This window comes from Bombus vancouverensis, chromosome 18 (assembly GCF_051014615.1).
Source record: "Bombus vancouverensis nearcticus chromosome 18, iyBomVanc1_principal, whole genome shotgun sequence".
NCBI classification, from domain to species: Eukaryota; Metazoa; Arthropoda; class Insecta; order Hymenoptera; family Apidae; genus Bombus; species Bombus vancouverensis.
In genome coordinates, this window is record NC_134928.1 from 3,645,466 (window position 1) to 3,664,058 (window position 18,593).

Sequence of the window (18,593 nt, forward strand, 5' to 3'; positions counted from 1 at the left end):
AATTGTTTTTACTAAAGAATCTTGAGTATTTTTTAGAAAGTTATATTTTATTCTTTATATTTAAGGGTACGTAGTGAAAATTTTCGAAACACTCGAATATGTACTGCTGAGTTTTTTCGATTAATTATTTCATAACCTGCGTTATCATTAACAGGTTCAAAATCATCTGGAATAAATAAAAAATTATTTTAATATAATGTGTAATATTATAAATATGGTTTATATCTTTTATATGTAATATTTATATACCAATAATAGATATCGTAGAAGTCTTGACTTCTAATTCTATGCTATCATAATGATTCTTCTTTAATTGTAGAGCCAAGCTACATGCTCTTTGTACAGCAGCACCAAGACCATGAATAATCACTTCGGAGGTACCATTATTTAAGTGTTTTTCACATCTTTTTAATTGAGCCTTATATTATGGAAATATAAAAAAACAATTAAAATTAAAGAAAATGATTGTCTTACAATTATTATTTCACTGATGATTTACATAACTGTATAAGGAACTATATGCACTTGTATTTAATATAAAACTTCAGATGTATAAATTCAACAAATGGAATAAATTCTATAATTGCATATTTATGTTTTGGTCAGTAGATAACATAATAAGAAATTTCGTGATAAAATCTGTAGGAATGAGACTTTATTCTTGTACTTATTAACAATTAACAATTAACAGTGTTAAAAGTAAAGGTTATACGTTCATGCTAAAAATTACCTTAAAGTTTGTGCTATTAGTAATATATATATCGTTATTCCTCCGTTTCTTCTTTGTATCAAAAGGTTGTCTCTTCTTAATAATATAATCAGAAGATAATAATTTTTTACGTTTCACTGTAGGATTATTTCTCTTTCTTGGAAAGTTCACTTTTAACTTGGAACATTCGTGTATATCGGCCATTCTGATAAATACTACACGCGACTTTCTGTTGATTTTTTATTTGTAAAAGAAGAATTCAATTAATAAAAATCTTTTTTTGATTAAATAAGAAAAGACTATTAAACTGACTATGTAGACATTCAGGAGTAATTTTACTTATTAGATCAGTTATGAAAAAGAATTATAACCTTGAAAAGCAACGGCATCGATTGATGGGCGTTTTGAGTGCGATTTAGTGCATCGTACCGGAAAGAAGTGACAGTCTTTAACCTAACGTGAAATACGAGATTTATACACTATGAAAGAACCAGAAGTGGACCCGAAAAATATTATAAAAAGCAGAGAACTCCTTTACAGGCTTATGATCAGGTTACGTATTTCTGCTTTTGCACATATATAAATTATTTTTTAGTCATCTGAAGTAGTGAAAGTAATAGTTTTCTAAAATTACTTTATTAAACTTATTTGCGATTTGCAAGTACTTCAATATAATTCTTTTTAAATAAATTGAAATTTATTAATAATGTATAATAAATATTTTAGCCAACTGTTCTATGATGGACACCAGACATTGGCGGTACAGCTGTCAAATATAATTCAAGCAGAACCTCCATGCCCTCCATCCGATCGTTTACTTCATTTAATGTTGATTGGTCTAGCTCATGAACCTGATCGTTCTAAAAAGGACACGAGTAACTTATCTTCTTTCACATCGACTTTTGATAACACTTTGGGACCTGGTCTAGATTTAGAATTTGAAACAGAAGCTCAAACTCAAGCACCAGAACCTGCACAATATGAGACTGCCTATGTAACTTCCCACAAAGGAAACTGCAGAGCTGGAGCATTTTCTGCAGATGGTCAGTTGATAGCAACTGGATCAGTCGATGCATCAATTAAAATTTTAGATGTGGATAGAATGCTAGCTAAATCTGCACCAGATGAAATGGCACCTGGTGATCAAACAGGTGGTCATCCAGTTATAAGGACATTGTATGATCATTTAGAAGAAGTGACATGTCTGGAATTTCACCCAAGAGAGCCTATTCTTGTATCTGGGAGCAGAGACTTTTCTATTAAGCTGTTTGATTTCAGCAAAGCCAGTGTTAAAAAGGCATTCAGAACTATTACAGATGCAGATCAGATACGATGTTTATCTTTTCATCCTACTGGCGATTTTTTAGTTGTTGGAACCAATCATCCAGTAGTCAGGTTATACGATGTTAATACAGCACAGTGCTTTGTCTGTAGCATACCAAGTCATCAACATACTGCTGGAATAACTAGTATTAAGTATTCTCCCGATGCAAAAACTTATGCATCAGCTGGTAAAGATGGAAGTATCAAATTATGGGATGGTGTATCAAACCGATGTATAAATACTTTTGTGAAAGCACATGATGGCTATGAAGTATGTTCAGTGACTTTTACGAGAAATGGAAAGGTTCGTATTAAAAATGTATACTTGTTATGTAATAAATTTGTGCATTAATACATAATCTTATAATTCTGAATTTCAGTATTTACTGTCATCAGGGAAAGATTCTTTGATAAAATTATGGGAACTGTCTACTAGCAGATGTCTAATAGCATATACAGGTGCTGGAACTACAGGTAAAATACCAAAACATTAAGTGCATCCAAAGTATATACAAAAAAGTTAAATTAATTCTTTCTTTGTTGTGTAAAATTATATTGTATATGTATTGTGATTAATTGATGGTTTTTAATAGGCAAACAAGAACATAAAGCTCAAGCTATTTTTAATCACACTGAAGACTATGTAATGTTTCCCGATGAAGCGACAACATCATTATGTGCATGGAATTCTCGAAATGCATCTAGGAAACAGTTACTATCATTAGGACATAATGGTCCAGTAAGACTGATTGTCCATTCTCCAACCGCTCCAGCATTCTTAACATGCAGTGATGATTTTAGAGCAAGATTTTGGTTTAGAAGAATGCCCACTCATTAGATTGGAATTTAAAGAATCAATACCCATCTTGAACATAACAAATTTAAGTTTGGTAACATTTACTGTAGCTTTTGATATGATTAGCAGAATAATAATCGTTGAAACGTTGAGAAAGAAGTATCGGATTGCGAATGATATCCAAAAAATTTTGTACAAACAATCTTAAATGATCAAATGATTACTTGCTGCGCCCTGAAGCGACAAACGTTTATTCATTTAGCGTATGTTATACCTAATTTTATATCAAATGTACTTATTCATTTCATTTTGCTCTTTTGAAGTAAAAAAGACGACAATTTTCACCGATGTCAGTGTTACGAATAGACGAATTCACATAAATGACGCAATAGTTTATGCGTCTATTAAATTATCGATTATAAAAATTGAAAATTCTTTATTTTTCATGTTTACAGATAAGTAGTGCATCAAAAAGAAATGTATTACGTTATACGAGCAAATGTATTCCGGTAAAATATTCGGAAGTATGCATATGGAATGCATGCTAGCAGTGCATTTTGTATTACCTTTCGCTTTTCGATAATAACGCCGGAAATTCAGTAACCAAGTATTTTCGTCGTGTTAAAAAAAAAAGTTATATAATGGATTTTATCGATAAGATCGAAAAGAATATCAGCAGATAAATTAACAGTTACGGATGATGAAGAATAACAAAGTAAAAGTTACATGAATGAATTTAAAATGTTCCATGCGTTATGCGTCGCTACGTGTCAAATTACTCGGTTAATCGCAAGGCGGCGCTCTGAACTCCCGCTCTGCGTTTGACGATGTATCACGTGACCCACGCTAACCGCCATCTTTGCTTATCGTATAAACAGTGCGACCGGGTCCAGCACGAATTCTTGTTGAGAAATTGTGGTTTTTCCAGTGTTTTTGAGTGATTCAGTTGCGAAGAAATGTCGGAGATCAAGGCGGAGAGCAAGAACGATAACAATATCGAGGATGTGTCAAAGGTAAGCAGAGGGAAGCACGAGAAATATCTTCATCAAGCCGAGTTTTCATGCTAAGGCGGCGTGTTGCGCCCCTGAAATACGAAGAGACGCTCGTTCTCTCGAAAATTCGATAGAATAGCTTGTGCTACGATAAAGAAATGTCGTTTGAAAAGTGATTACGTGAGACACGAAGCTATACAGCTAAAATGCACGGACGCTTTATACCGCGTAGCTACAGGCTCAGTGATTTTTCAAAGCTGCGCCGTTTGTCCTTCATTAGCAAAGATGGTGGATGTTTTTTATTTGTAACTCTCGTGACGAAGGGAGTCGCTGGTTAATGGCAATAAGCCTGTACAAAAAAAGGCGGGAAATAGATTTTGATTCTAAGACTGTCTGTCATACAGCTTTCTACGAAAACTCGCTCTCATTTAGGAACATTGTTCGAGACTACGACACTAGAAATACATATCGACTTGGCAAAATGGCGGGAAACTTAAATAAACCTGCTATGTATTCTCATATAGTTCAACGGTTCTTGATAATCTTATCACGGGTGTAATTATCATCACGTTTATGCGTTTTTCTGTTAGTTCGACATAATCCTTAAATCGTTTACCATTTAATTTGTTTTCACTATTTTATGTTAAGTTATGATTACAATTATGAGACGATGAATTTTTATATATTTCATCGAATCTTCTTAAAATGCAGCAATTATTTATTTTCAGGATCATTCAGCAGAGGAGAAACCCAGCCCAACGAAAAATAAACGAGGAGGCACGAAAAGACTCTCTACACTAGAAAGATTGGCTCAAGAAGGAGAGCGAGTCACAAAGGTGCGTTCTGTCTTTTTTTCTTCGTTTATACCTTCCTTTCTTTATTCTTTTCTATTTATGTATTTTCCTTATTTTCTTAAAATTAGATTACACGATGAGAATTAGGTTTGACCAAAAATTTGTAAATGTTCCCAAAATTCAAAGAATCAAGATTTCATCCCTTTATTACTTCCCTCTATTTAGTCTGCCCGTAAATATTGTTTGCCTACGTGAGGAAAAGGGTGTTAAGAGTGGGGATACAAAGGGCTGGAGTAGGGGCAAGGGGAATTCTCTCAGGTGGGGGAGGGAGACAGAATTTCCCGCTAATACACGTCGTAACCGCCAATTATGAAGTCATTCATATTTTTCAGATTGAATAGTTGATTCTTTGTTGTTACTTTAATTATTGATATACAGGGTGGTTGGTAACTGGTGGTACAAGCGGAAAGGGGGTGATTGATTTCTAAAAAGAAGTCGAAAATATAGAATAAAAATTTTTCGTTTGAGGCTTTGTTTTCGAGAAAATCGCCTTTGAATTTTCGCTCGGTACGTGTGCACTTTATCACGTCTCGTTATAACGAATCTCACTGTAGATCGTTGTCTTGATTTACGTTATGTTGATAAACATTTCCAATGTGACCGAAGTGTTTTCCTACCTATTAACTTACTATCCGACTTTTATCACTATCCACTATCAGTACCTATTAGTCTACCATCATGTCTACATACAGCAATCAGGAATATACGGACATGATACTTTCGTTAGGTGCGTGTGGTGTTAACGCATCAGCCGCAGCTGATCATTACAGACACCGGTATCCCAATCGTCGACATCCTGACAGACGTGTTATTCAAAGAGCAGAACAAACCCTCAGCGAATATGGTTCTTTTGAAAAACTTAGACGACATGTATATGTAGTATTATGTCTTTTCACATTTCTGTGTTTGATCTCACTTTTACGTTATAGTTGTAGTAAGGATATGTACAAATAACATGAATTTTTATATTATTTCGCTAGAGTAAAAATTAATAGGTATAGACTAAATTACAAAAAGAAATCATGTTATTGTTTAATTGTGCGGGTAGTAGAGTACGCTGTGCATTTTACTCATATTTTAAAATTTTCGTTATTGTTGTAAGAAGCAGATTTGTTGTAAGATACTATTTGGACTATGCTGCATTCAGAGTTATGATTAATAGTGGGTGATCTCCTATTGCAGGATTTGAATGCATCTGTTGGAGAAGTTGAAGGGAGGAGACGCACACGTAGTTCAGCACGAGGCCTAACCTCATCAACACCTGTGCCATCTCCACCTAAAAAAGAGAAGAGGGATACATCAACAAAAGGTACTGGTCGTGGGCGCGGGCGTCCTAAACGGCAAGAGAAAAATAATGACAATAATACAGATGAAGAAGCAGCTAACAATAAAAGCGAAAAGCATTCTGAGGAAGAATCTATGAAAATGGACGTGGATGAACACAAAGAGGAAACAGAAAAATTGGCGGACAGCGAGGATAAGAGTGTTGCGAAAACTGAAAGTAAAGAGGCTTCTGAAAAGACGCTTGACTCTAATTTCAAGGAGGAAAAAGTTACAGAAGAATCGGAAAGCTTCGCAGAAGAAAGCAAGAGTTCTAGTGTCAGTGAAGAGAAAAAGGAGGAAGACATAAAGGATAGCTCGGATTCGAGTCAAGATGCAACAGACACAACAACAGAGGCACCACCTTCATCTTCATCAGAGTCTCAAAATCCTTCTAATGCTACTACTACAGAAGAAAATAAGGAATAACCTCCTTTCGTCTGTTTACCAACTTCATGTAAGCACTTTTTTTTACAATTGATTCTTTGACTCGTCATTAGAATTGGTTAGACTTTGGTTGAATAAAGTGGAAAGGAATGAGAATGTATGAGTGTTACAAGAAAAATATATAACTATTTTCATGTATTTACACTCCTGAACTTTTATGGATGTGCAAATAACTGTAATTATTGCTAACGAATATAAAAATGTGCATTAATTATAAGTATATAATTTCATAAGTATATGTGTTATCGTTAATCATGACATATGAGACAGGAGATATATTGTTTTTCCATGCATTCTCAGTCTTTTCGATTAGTATAAGAGTACATAGTATAAAATTATTTAACAACACGAAGTATGAATGGTATAAAACTTGTATAGATTTTTATAAATTTTAATAATGTCAGTACATGATTAGAAAGCAAATTGAATCATAGAGAGCATTGTCAAAACGTAATTATAGCTTGTTTAAAAGCAAAGAATTTGTTATAAAATATTGCTTTTACTGTAGCAGGTACCAGGGCGGCGCACACATTGGGGTTACAAAGCCAGTCCCCTCGTCTATTTTAACAAATTGACACCTTCTTGCCGATCGTTATTCTAATCAGCGTACACGAGTATTATTTTCCTTTTTAATTCGCAGACGAAATATTGAGATATGTTTTTGCTATACATTCATTGCCAGGATAAATATATGTTTAATTAATGTATTAAATGGTATTGAGTGTACCATAGAGTAGTTGTTCTAATGTACTTTTACTTCGGTAAAGAGTAAAATTACTCGTGCACTGATTAGTTTACGATGCAAAAACAAGGTGTAGAGCGTACGTTGTTCATGTACAATGATAATATTATTGTAAAATATATTTAATATGGACTTACATAGACAAGTTGTTTTCAAATCAGAGCTGAGGCCGGAGTCTTTAAACACCAGTCTTCAATTCAGATCTGATATGGAAGTAGCTAAAATTAATTCGTACATAGTAAATTACTGTAATACCTTATCTTATATAAATAATGACTGAATGAAATGGAATATATGAGAATTATGGTGAAACGATTTCTCTTTTTTCATGGTATGCAGAAATAAATTTTCTGAGAAACGCGTCGTGACGTGATATCAATTCTCCTTCCTCGTACATTGTTACTAATAACAACCGGTTTTTCGATTTTTCATATTTTCAGTTTCCTTTGTATTTGGCAACTAACACTTTAATAGGATATGCTTTCTTTCTATCGTTCAAATTGAAAAAGGAAGAAAATGAAAAGCAACAAAAATATTGTATAATAAATTTATGCATATGTATTTTTTATAGTAGAATTTCTGTAATGAATGTAAATCTTTTTATTAAGCACCGTTTTCTTTTCATTTAATGGTCCAATATTAAATATGTTGATATTATTGTGTATTTGAACGGTTGTGAATGTACAGATAGATTATATAATTCATTGAACTATATATAATTAAAAGGTCTACAGGTTTTAACGAAATACAGAAATGGAATGATAAATCTAATCGTTAAACGCTCGAACGTTCGAACATGTGTGCAATTAAAGAAGCAGTTTGTTTTGATCGCGCTTACATATCTTTTAGATCACGCGAATGTAAAATAAGTTTATCCTTCTCCTTTTCCTTGATATTTGTTGCAAAATTTTCGGATAAATTCTGAAATAGTTTATCGAGTTTATTTCTAACTCAAGCGTTATTCAGATAATTGACAGAGTTTGTAAACAAAGAAAGAAAAAGAAAAAAGGTAGAAAAGAAAATGGTTTTAGCTAAGTTGCTTGCTTCTGATAATTGTATTGTAAGGGAAAATAGGATTTGCCATTCCATGTATTTTTTCTTTTTCTTGTAAGTAGCACGACGAGACAAAGCGTCGCTTTTCGCGAGAGATTAAAATCAAATGCGATACGCGTGTATATAGTTAAGGTTAAGCTTCGTGTGTGGCAATTGATCTTATCTTCGACGTGGTAGCGTGAAGGATTGGAACGACATGTGTCAGCGTGAACATCTGTTATAGAAAATATAGAAAGTCTAGCTGAAACATATTTTTTACTAATTCAGTTAAACACTAATCTTTATGATACATATTACGTTATAAATTAGAACATTTAGTCCTTTTTACGAGAGAGAGAGAGTAAACGGTACATTTATTTTATCTATACATAAGTATGTAAATGATTAGCATTTATGAGAAAAAGTGTCTACGAGGTTCGATATTAGAATTTTTACGATACGTATGTGTATATATACATAAACATATACATACGCATATATATATTATATATATTTACTATTTTAGCTGTGTATTATTCTTGTTATAAATTAGAGAATTCTTATCAGCCTGAACCTTATACTTCAACTCTTATAAAGAATAGCTAAAGGAAGTTCTTTTTCGGTTTGAGAAATTCAAGAGAATCATATTTTTACATGAATAACTCGCGGTGAACGATAATCAGTTGAGAAAAATAGATTATTGAAAACTTAAGTTTAATATTTGTCATTCTCGGTAGTCGACACCAATAGACGTTTTCATATTACTGTACATTTATTGTGCTTTGATCATATTTGGGTAGTTCAATTCGAAACGATGTGCGCGAGTATGTGTAAAATTTAATCGTTTGATACAATCTGTACTACAATTTGACGAACACTTAACAAATTTGCAATTCGAAAAGAAAGAAAAACCATCAAAAATATATCCATCGAAATGTGATGTGTCAGATCTTGCAGATATCTTAGAGAAGCTAAGAGAAGAAGAGAAATAATTAAAAAAGTCGTTATCGATAAATCTATTTGTGAACAGATATAAGATGAGATATAAAAACGGAATATGCTTTGCTTAATAGACGTGGTATACAAGTTAGACGAACAATATGTTCGTCTTCGTCGTGGAGAAGTTTATAGCGTCTCTATAAATGGAATTTAGAGATTTTCGTAGATAAATTATATTTAAATTGAACAATCGTTTCAAAGCTGGATCTGTAAATATTAATAGAAATCAGGATGGAAAGACAATGATTTTGTACAATCAGTATATTAGTTTTGATAAAATTCGATATCTTTTTTAAAAGTATTTTACGAGTGTATAAATATTTCTCACAAACGTTAAATATTGCCTATAAAAACGGAGAAAAGATTATCATGACAAATAAACAAATTTTAAGCATACTCACGTTATCGTATCGTTCGATGTTGAATACAGTTCTTGCTACCGTAATTATCAACAGTCAACAATGTCGATTTCGCTATTTAATCGATTGCGTTTAGTCAGCAGATGGCGAGATCGCAGCGCTTTACAAATACCGCGAATTTAAAAGCGAAAGAAAGAAAAATGCGTGCAGAACCAATAATTCGGATTATTCACAGAATTTGTTTAAAAAGAATAAACTCTAAAACAGATTGTAATAACGGAAAAGAAAAATTGAATATATCTTAAAAGGAAACGAAGCAAAAAAAGAAAGAGGAAAGAGTTATCATGCTTGTTTTCGTTTAATAGTAAAAATTCTATTTATATCCAAACAAGAACTACAAAAACATGATTGTTATCATCAGTTACTATAGAGAAATTTACACGAACAACAATTTTTTAACCATTGTTATTTTTTTAATTAAGTTGCAAAATCATTTAAAAAGTTCTACAAGAAGAGAATTGGTATCGGGTGTTCATGGCAAGTAATCTACGATTCGACGAAACGAAGGAAATCTTTTGTTGTTTTGTTATCTCTTTATTCGTTGTGCTTATTCCCAAGTGTAATACGAATTTCGTGTTTAACCGGATTATTCATCGTTCGTACTCCATTTTTTTGGTACATACATACATACAGTATTGGCACAGCCTTTAAACAGAATTACTTTTTAAAGATTAGACTTAAACGACTTGAATCTTTTTAAGAAGTTAAAAGGATTAGTTTATTAGAAGATGCGTAAATTTTTTTTTTCTAAATTGCAGTTGATTGGAAGTGCGAAGAAAATAATAGAGATCACTTTTTACTAACATTCTTATTTGGGCCTGTAATGAAAATTTAAGTGACATATTATGAAAGGTTACGCCATCTATACATACACATGTTGAAAATTTCATCGAAATCGGTTAATATAGAAATAAGCAATAGGCATCAAAAAATGAACAACAATGTAGATTTATTTCAGATATAGGCTTAAAGTCGCAGTTTTAACCGTTTGCAGGTTATAGCAACGTTAACCGATTTCGATGACATTTTTAGCACATATATAATTAACATAAATCTATAAAGTATACTTTTTAAATTTTCATTACAGACTCAGATAAACAAGTTGCAAAAAGTGACCTTTACTATTTTTTTCAAAAATTTTTTATGCATCATCTAGTAAACTAGTCCTTTTACTTCTAAAAAAGATTCAAATGGTTTGGCCTAATTTTTAGAAAGTTATTTTGTTTTAAACAGTGTTTCGATGTTTTCGTTCGTGACCGTATGTATACATGTATAGGTGTTTCAGATTAATGCGCTCGCCGTCTTTCTAATGAAAATCCACTTCTTTCTTGTTCGACGTCTACGTTGTCTTTGCATCAAAATCAATTAACCTTTAGTTCGTGCAACATTGTTGATCTGCGCGTTTTTCGATGATCCATAGACCTAACTATATATATAACAGATATCTACTTAGGTTGGCCTTGACTTCGATGGACGAGCGCATGATTGTTAGGCCTCGTTTTCACTGAAGCAACAACGATCAACTTTCTGCTGTCTCTCGTCGCTACATTCCAATACATTTCCAAAAAACAGCAACTTATAGAAACATTCTATCCACACTGAAGCATTATGCGACAACTTTTTCAAGAAACATGGAATATTAATAAAAAGTTGTTCGAAGTTGTTTCAGTGGAAACGAAGCCTCCCGCTCGCTATTACGAACAATCGTTGACCGATATTTTAATGTCTTTTCATTTCTTCTATATTTCCTCTACTATGAGTCATCTTTGCTTCTTATCTGTATGAATTCTGTTTCAGCTTTTTGCAAGAAATGTGTTTTTCATTTCGTCCTTTTACTACATTTGCCATCGTTATTCGAAATACAAAAAAAAACCGATAGAAAGACGTGTCGATAAACTAGAAAGATAGTTGCAAAATCGTTCCGACATTCAAATACTTTGAAGTAGTAAAAAAATTATTCTATAGCAGATATGTACTTGTACGTATCTTGGAACAGGTGTACGGAATGGCAACGTTTGTACAATGAATCGAATAGGAGCGTTTGACACGAGTCGCATCGTGTCGCGTTGACGACAAGATAAAAAGAAACTGTTTACGAGCGAACGAGCGAAAAGGGGTGCGGCTCGCTGCATCGGCCATCGCGCTGCTTCTCGATAATTAAATGTCAGATAGCTAGGCGAGACAGCGAGACATGACACGTTGTTTTCATCGGTCGGTCGTGGCACGTTTACATCGGTTATATAGTTTCCTTTTCTAATCATAAAGATATGTCCTTAGAGAGGCTTTTAAAATATTTTACGCTTTTGGTTTAAACTTCTGAACGCACGAATCCTATGAAATCGCATAGTTGAGTCAAACGCGAGTGGTTATCGACATGGCGATCAACGCGACGGAGTTCTTTCGCGAGTTTGACATTTTCTCGTTGAATATTTTGTGTGAAATTGAGAAAATTAAGAGCAAAGGAAGTGACACAAATTTGGACCCAATAACACGACTTTCGTTAACGATAAGAGCGCGTAGTTAATGAAAGTTACAACGTTTGATTTAATCGATAACGCCAACGCGAATGAGAAGAATGATGCCATCCTCTGCGAACTTTTCACATAAAGTTGTTAATATTTGAGCGAAAGTTGAGTCGTTGTTCGTTGGTTGGCAGAAGCACAAGATACAAGCGTACCAAGTATGTATATGTGTAATTAGAATCTTTGGTATTACTATTTCACTGGTGACAGTGTTCGTGTTTATTCACTGATCGGTACAGATCGGTACAGATCGGATGCGTTCGTTGTAGATAGAATTTGGCTTTTCAGTGTTTACAGTTTACAAACAGTTACGTATTAGATGCTTACCATCTCCGAGAATTTCCTGTTCTGTGTAATTCATGCAATTATCGAGATAACGATAACGGATTGCGGCGAGCTCACGTAAATTAATTGTCCCTGCAATTAGAGCGGTGACAGCATTGATTTCGAGATGGAATAGGGAGGAAACTGGACGAAGGGGGCCGTGGCGTGGTCGCAACGAAATCGGTAATTAGTTTAACAAACGGATCTTGTTTCTCGACTAGCCACGACTAGCAGACGAAGCGGTCGATTAAGTAGGGAAATAGTTCACGAATCGATGTGCCTCGGTATTCCACAGTTTCTATTGGATTTCAAAATATTTATTTCCTCATAACTACATGCGTTTACATTTACAGAGTGCTGGTGGTTAGGTGTACTAATGCGATCGCATAGGTGATTACCAAGTGTTAATTACATCGCAGGGAAATGACAGCCGCAAAACCGCCGGGAACGTGTTCCTGAACGCGCTTCCGAATGCACCGCGCCTCCGTTCCGTTCATATTGGATCAATCTTTTTTCATCTTTTGTTCCTCTTTCGTTCCGATTTTCTCCGTAACGAGCAAATACTCATATTACCGAAATGCATCGTCCGGAATGCCGCATGACTTACTCTCTGTTCGTTGGCGCTAGTTGGCGTTCGTTGCTGGTTCTATGCGATTTACTCTTTCTTACGAAGATCGAGAAAATAAAGTAGTTTCGTAAAATGGCTCGAAAAATAAGGCAAAAAAAGAGGCATTCGTGTATGCGACGAGAGACGACATCGCGGATATGTTAAAAGTTACTCGTACGTCTACTTCCAATTCGATCGAATGGTAAAATGGTAAAATTGTGCGGAGTAGTGCGGAGCGACGCCGTTTACAGCGTGGCATTCGACGTGCACGGAATGCAAGGCTTGTGAAATCAACAACGACGCGATACATTGACGCGCGACTATCTTCACATAATCTCTTTGCGTCCGGTGGTCGTCTTTATGGCCACTGACGCGATAGACTCGTGAAATTTGATCTTTCCAGTTCCGCTGGTTTGGAACGGCGCGCGATATTCACTACCGCTTCCTGCCACGAAAAGCCTCTATACTCAAGCGCGTTCAGCTCGCAGGCTTTGAACGCGGCCACCGGAAAGCGGAAAACGTAATTTAAAGTAAATTACGACTGTTCTCTCGCCGTTTCTTTTTCTTCACGTCCGAGGTTGTTTCTCCTGAACTCTCTCCTTGTCCGTGCTTTTTTTCTCCTATAATCGAATAAATCTTTGACCCAAGAAAACAGCACAGCAGAAAATCGTCAAAGTTCACGGTGATATTTAGCTTTAAACGTTTGATATCTTTGCAGTGTTTTCAACCGTTCTCGAGCAGCAAATGAAAATCGATTTTGTTCGAAATACGTCTCAGTTTCGTAAATGTAATAGAAGAAGAAGAATATCTCTCTATCACTAGAGAATCATTTCGGAGAGAGCGAGAGATACGTTTGGATGGAAAATGTAATGGAAATCCTTTGTTTCGATGGCCCTTTATTTTCATCTTCGTTGGTGGCTTCGTCCGCAAAAGTAGCCGAAAATTCGTGGATCTAGACCGGATCTGGCGCAGGTGCGAGCAGTTGCATGCTGCTGCTACTAGAATGCGCAATCTGTAAAAATAAACGGTGTTGCGATACGTTTGTTACATTTCCACGCTTAACACGATTCGTTCGCTGGATACGTTCGAATCGCGCGTGAAATCACTGTGAAAGATTAATATCGATTAACGACGATATAGCAGTGGCTGGATAAAATTCGTTTGATTCTGCGCGGCAATGTAATGTTACCAGCCAGATACCGAAACGAAATAAACACACGATGAAATCTATTTTTGAACATCGAATAATTCAAGTCAACCGAAAATCTCGCGTCGACAAGTTATGACGCCACAGTCCGAGGCTACTTGTTGGTAATTTCAGCTTGTTTAAATTGAAGTATTTTCCTTAACAATTATCGTATCGAAATAATTCGGAAGCCAGCGACAGAAATTTTAAACCGATTTTATTAACATTTTTTTTAACGTTATTCTATTATTTTGGTGCTATATATAAATAAAGAAAATGACAGTTTTCTAATACACGCGAAACAAAGCTCAACAGGAGCGTCTTAACTATGTGAAAAAGGATAGTGTCGTTGACTAAGATCATTAGCGACGCCGAAATAACTTTTCTCAACTATGAACATCATGAAATAAATGTTCAGATAAAGTCGCTCTACTACATTATCTACAAGACAAAGTCTATCAGCCACTTGAGGAGATGAGGCACGCCACAAGCCACGAAGGCTACGAAGAGCACGACAAACTTTTTCTAGACTAAAATCAGGAGTTACTTCAATGAATCAGCTCGAAATCGTTTTGTCACTCGCACGGCGGACGCCAACTAATAAAGCATATTCACTATGAAAAATATTTTTACAAAGTTAAGAAAGTAAGTCGGACAAATCTGTCGCTAGCTGTCGGACTATAACAAACTAAACACAGATCGGAACGAGCGGTTTTCAAAAATTAAACACCTTTTGGGGAATAGAGAAAAGAAAAACAGAGAGGATAGAGATTTACCTGTTGTTTTGGTTGCTTGTACGATTTCCTGGTGTAGATTTTCAAAACTTTGCAGTTGCACGCGACGGATAGCGCTACAACTAGTCCCTGCCGTATCGATCGGTCGATGGATCATCCATGCAAAGAAAAGAAAGCAGAAATGGCATACATGTGTGATATTTAACGTTACCGATAGATGTTGCGAATCCCAAGCGAACCGGAAAAAGTTTAGGTGCTGTGTTTGAACTTAGTCTATGGACAGACCGAACACGAAGACAAATCGATCCTACTAGCAATTAGTGGTGACGTATACTTACGTGTATCGCCCACGCTTTCCAGGAAAACGTTAAAACAGCTAAAAACCAAAAGTGGAATATCGTCCGGGAAGTTTGCTGAGAATTGAAGGACGAACGTTTCATTCGATATGCGTTTGAATCGTTCGTTTGAATAACTTTATTGTTCGTCTAAGCAGCATATAGCTGGAAAGATTTTAATTCCGTCGGATCGCTCGATAAAGTTTGCAAGAGTTTCATTCGATGAACGAACGTCCAATTCCAGTGGAATGTTAAATACACGTACAATTTTTTAATCTGCGTGATAATTACCTTTTATTGTCAAAACTAATTCAAAAATATTCGAGTTACCGTGCAATATCAAAAACAATTCGTAGAAATCTATTTTTTCAACGACGTATTTGCGTTTCGCTTTCATTCCCTTGCTGCTACTGTCACGCGATACTTGCAAATAAAAAATGTTGTTACCAGCCAGAGGCGATATTTGGTTCGCTATGAAAATTTTACGACTTTTCTTTCACGGGGTATCCTCTGACACCGAAAACGCTAACTCCAATTGCAACTACAACTACATATCTCTTTTGCGCATGAGATCAAGTAGAGGCATTCGCTTCGTTTCATATGAATAATTCGCTTTCGTATGGTACGGACGTTTCCGCGTTTACCGAGCGTTTGCCCTGAAGCTCACATAGCCCGATTTTCAACCATCCTTTGCTGATATTTCAAAGCATTCTCTCTGAGAAATTACCTTAAGTAAATGCGTTTCGAACTGTCTAATAATACACGCTTTCATTTTGTTGAAGCGCGTGAATCTTTGACGAAGGAATACCAACTATCGCACTTGCACAGAAATTATTAACAAACGTTCTCAAACTTTTTTTGATTGAAATTTATTCGACATACGTATACGTATGTATTAAATCGCTGAAGCTAATTGTAAAGCGGTCACTTACCGAATACCGATAAACGCGTCGTAATGCGGCGCGAGGGAATTTTTAGTTATAAGTCCATGCAAAAAGACAGTGGAAGGGCAAAAAGCGTAAGATAAAATGGCGGAACGTAGATAAGAAAAGAATAATCGAGGTGAAGGGAATTGAATATTCGATTAGAGAAAAGTATGTGCAAGGGAGGCAAGGGTCGTCTTCCATTGTTCGATCGTTCTTCCATATGGAAAAGTCTCTAAGTGGAAAACATTTGATACTCGGGCCGCATACGAAGAAAACGTCGTTGAATAACCGTTTAAGACCCGACTCGACTCGACTAGAGTCTCGAATGGCTATTGATGGAAACTTCCAACGTGACTTTTGTAGAGAGAACTTCCGCCTGCTGTTTATCGCACGGTTACGCGCTTTTTTACCTTCCAATCGTTCGGTCGGTTTTGTTTTATTCAAACCATATAAATCTCGATAATCGCGAAATCGGACTTGATCGTATAGAAAAGAAGAAACTTGGCAGCCAGAAACCGATAAGAAGATTGCTTTTCCAACAAAACTAATCGTAGGTCAAAGCCGCACGTTCTGTTTTATCGAATTCTAGTAGAAGACTGTAGCCAGAACTTTCCAGTTAGATATTCCAGTTAGATAGCAAGATCGTAAATATATCTTTCCACAAGTTGTAGTATTTATTAGACAATTATTATTTTACCTGCAAAGAATGTCCAGTACAGAATACAGCCCAGAGGAAAGGGACTTTCCACACCCTGGACGCGACTCCACACCCAGCTATGAGACCCACTATTATACACACTTTTAAAAACAGAATAATTTGCAACGCTCTCCTTCTCTTCATCTTCTCGCGTTGCTTAATTTCCAGTTGCATGCTGCACGTGTATCTGCACAAAAGAAATTCGCTAAAATATTCGGTAATCGTTTTATTCGAATAACAGATAATAAATAAATACAAGGAATAAAATTTTATTAATAAACAAATTATTTATTTTACTAATGAACAAATATCCAGTCGAATAAGTATTTGTCTAAATGAGAATTTATTCGAACAAGCGATTATTCGTATAAAAATTGAATTGGATAACATACTCAAATAAGAATTTATTCGAATGAAATTATATATTGTAATATAAATATTTATATATCATACGTATTTTATATGTATGGACAAAATACTGAAAGTGAAATATATTTTTCAGCTTCATTGTCCAATTGTTGTAGTATTGGCTCTTATAATTCATTTTTCTCAAATGTCATAATAGAATATTGTTTCACGGTTAACTAGTGATTTGGTAAATTAATAGTAAAAATTGTACTAGTATCTCCATCAAATTAAGTACACGCAAACAATTATTCGTATTATTATTCGAATAATTTTGTAATCATTATTCGAATATATATAGAAAACAATTACCCAGATAAAATATTCGATTAATATAGAATTTGTTTGGATAATTATCTTAGACAAATATCTATTCGAGACAATGCGAACGTCGCTCAACTCTGGTTCGATCAAAATGGCCGCGAGTGAGCGTTGTAAATTACGACGAGATTTCTCGTTGCTAAGGACAATACGTTTACACGTCACACACAGGTCTCTACGCTCTCTACGCTTGGAGAGGAGTGCCACATTTTTCGTGTCGATCCGTAGATCGATACGTATTGTACTAGTGCGAAGGATGCGCTGTTGACCGTTGAAAGATTAATAGTAAATAAACTTGAGAGAAGACTGGATTTGCTCCACTGAATTATACATGGCCGCTAAATGGAAATCAGCCCGAACAAGCACTCGGACACATCGTAACCAGTGAATACACCATACGTTTCTTTCTTACTGTCCACTTTTCAATACAATTTTTCCTAAACCGCAGATTTATTTCGAGACGACGCATACTTTTGGTGAAAAGCAGTTTACCTGGATACAATCGCAGCTTTGATTAGATAGTAGCCGGCGGAAAGAAGCAGAAGGGCCACTGGCAAGCCGTACGCATAAATCGTTGCCTTCGTTCCTAGAAACCTGTAACAGATTATATTGTGTTTGTAACGTCCAAATTATAATATGCAACGCGTCGAAGTATGAACGCTCAAAATATAATATTGTAAGGCATCTGGCATCCAAATTTTAGTATTGCAGCCTGTTTATTTGGAACCGTGTCACACTCAGTGGAGTACGTACGAAAATTCAATAGTTACGAGACGGAAAATCGAGTAAAATCACATTTCCATTGCTCTTTTCCAGTTGCCTTTCGGTAGCTGAAAATAGGAAACGATGGAACAATAGCAGAGAAGATACAATGAAAATACGATTGTTCAAACTGGAGAATTT

At 35.2% G+C, this 18,593-nt stretch overlaps 4 protein-coding genes and 1 long non-coding RNA gene across 12 annotated transcripts in view; 2 read left to right on the forward strand and 3 right to left on the reverse strand.

The window, feature by feature from the left end:
• Positions 1-27: 27 nt before the first annotated feature.
• Rpp20 (ribonuclease P protein subunit p20) lies at positions 28-913 on the reverse strand. The gene is made up of 3 exons (XM_033341131.2): positions 731-913; positions 250-418; positions 28-166 (listed from the first exon to the last, which is right to left on the reverse strand). The coding sequence occupies exons 1-3, from the start codon at positions 911-913 to the stop codon at positions 48-50; spliced, it is 471 nt and encodes a 156-aa protein (XP_033197022.1). The 3' UTR covers positions 28-47.
• A 207-nt stretch (positions 914-1,120) lies between these two features.
• Positions 1,121-3,176, forward strand: CstF50 (cleavage stimulation factor subunit 1 Cst50). The gene is made up of 4 exons (XM_033341124.2): positions 1,121-1,261; positions 1,436-2,336; positions 2,413-2,506; positions 2,626-3,176. The coding sequence occupies exons 1-4, from the start codon at positions 1,191-1,193 to the stop codon at positions 2,868-2,870; spliced, it is 1,311 nt and encodes a 436-aa protein (XP_033197015.1). The 5' UTR covers positions 1,121-1,190; the 3' UTR covers positions 2,871-3,176.
• Positions 3,177-3,625: 449 nt separating this feature from the next.
• LOC117160394 (uncharacterized) lies at positions 3,626-8,483 on the forward strand. 2 transcript variants are annotated; one of them, XM_076626378.1, is made up of 4 exons: positions 3,626-3,841; positions 4,549-4,656; positions 5,857-6,451; positions 6,953-8,483. In XM_076626378.1, exons 1-3 carry the CDS (start codon positions 3,785-3,787, stop codon positions 6,421-6,423), a joined length of 732 nt encoding a protein of 243 aa, XP_076482493.1. In that variant the 5' UTR covers positions 3,626-3,784; the 3' UTR covers positions 6,424-6,451; positions 6,953-8,483. The 2 variants fall into 2 exon arrangements, with proteins under 2 accessions (XP_076482493.1, XP_033197021.1); XM_033341130.2 differs by having other exon boundaries at positions 3,651-3,841; positions 6,950-8,483.
• LOC143304043 (uncharacterized) lies at positions 5,548-9,881 on the reverse strand. Its single transcript, XR_013060738.1, has 3 exons — positions 9,616-9,881; positions 7,321-7,401; positions 5,548-5,950 (listed from the first exon to the last, which is right to left on the reverse strand). It is a non-coding gene; the product is annotated as an uncharacterized LOC143304043 (long non-coding RNA).
• Positions 9,882-12,774: 2,893 nt separating this feature from the next.
• The window catches only part of LOC117160393 (adhesion G protein-coupled receptor E3), a 75,206-nt gene continuing 69,387 nt past the window's right edge, over positions 12,775-18,593 (reverse strand). For all 7 annotated transcript variants that reach the window (XM_033341126.2, XM_033341127.2, XM_033341128.2 and 4 more), the window contains 4 exons: positions 18,183-18,284; positions 16,965-17,151; positions 15,049-15,135; positions 12,775-14,098 (listed from right to left, as the gene is read on the reverse strand). In XM_033341126.2, the coding sequence (XP_033197017.1) occupies positions 14,039-14,098; positions 15,049-15,135; positions 16,965-17,151; positions 18,183-18,284 (436 nt within the window). In that variant the 3' untranslated portion in view covers positions 12,775-14,038. The remainder of the gene's footprint in view (positions 14,099-15,048; positions 15,136-16,964; positions 17,152-18,182; positions 18,285-18,593) is intronic.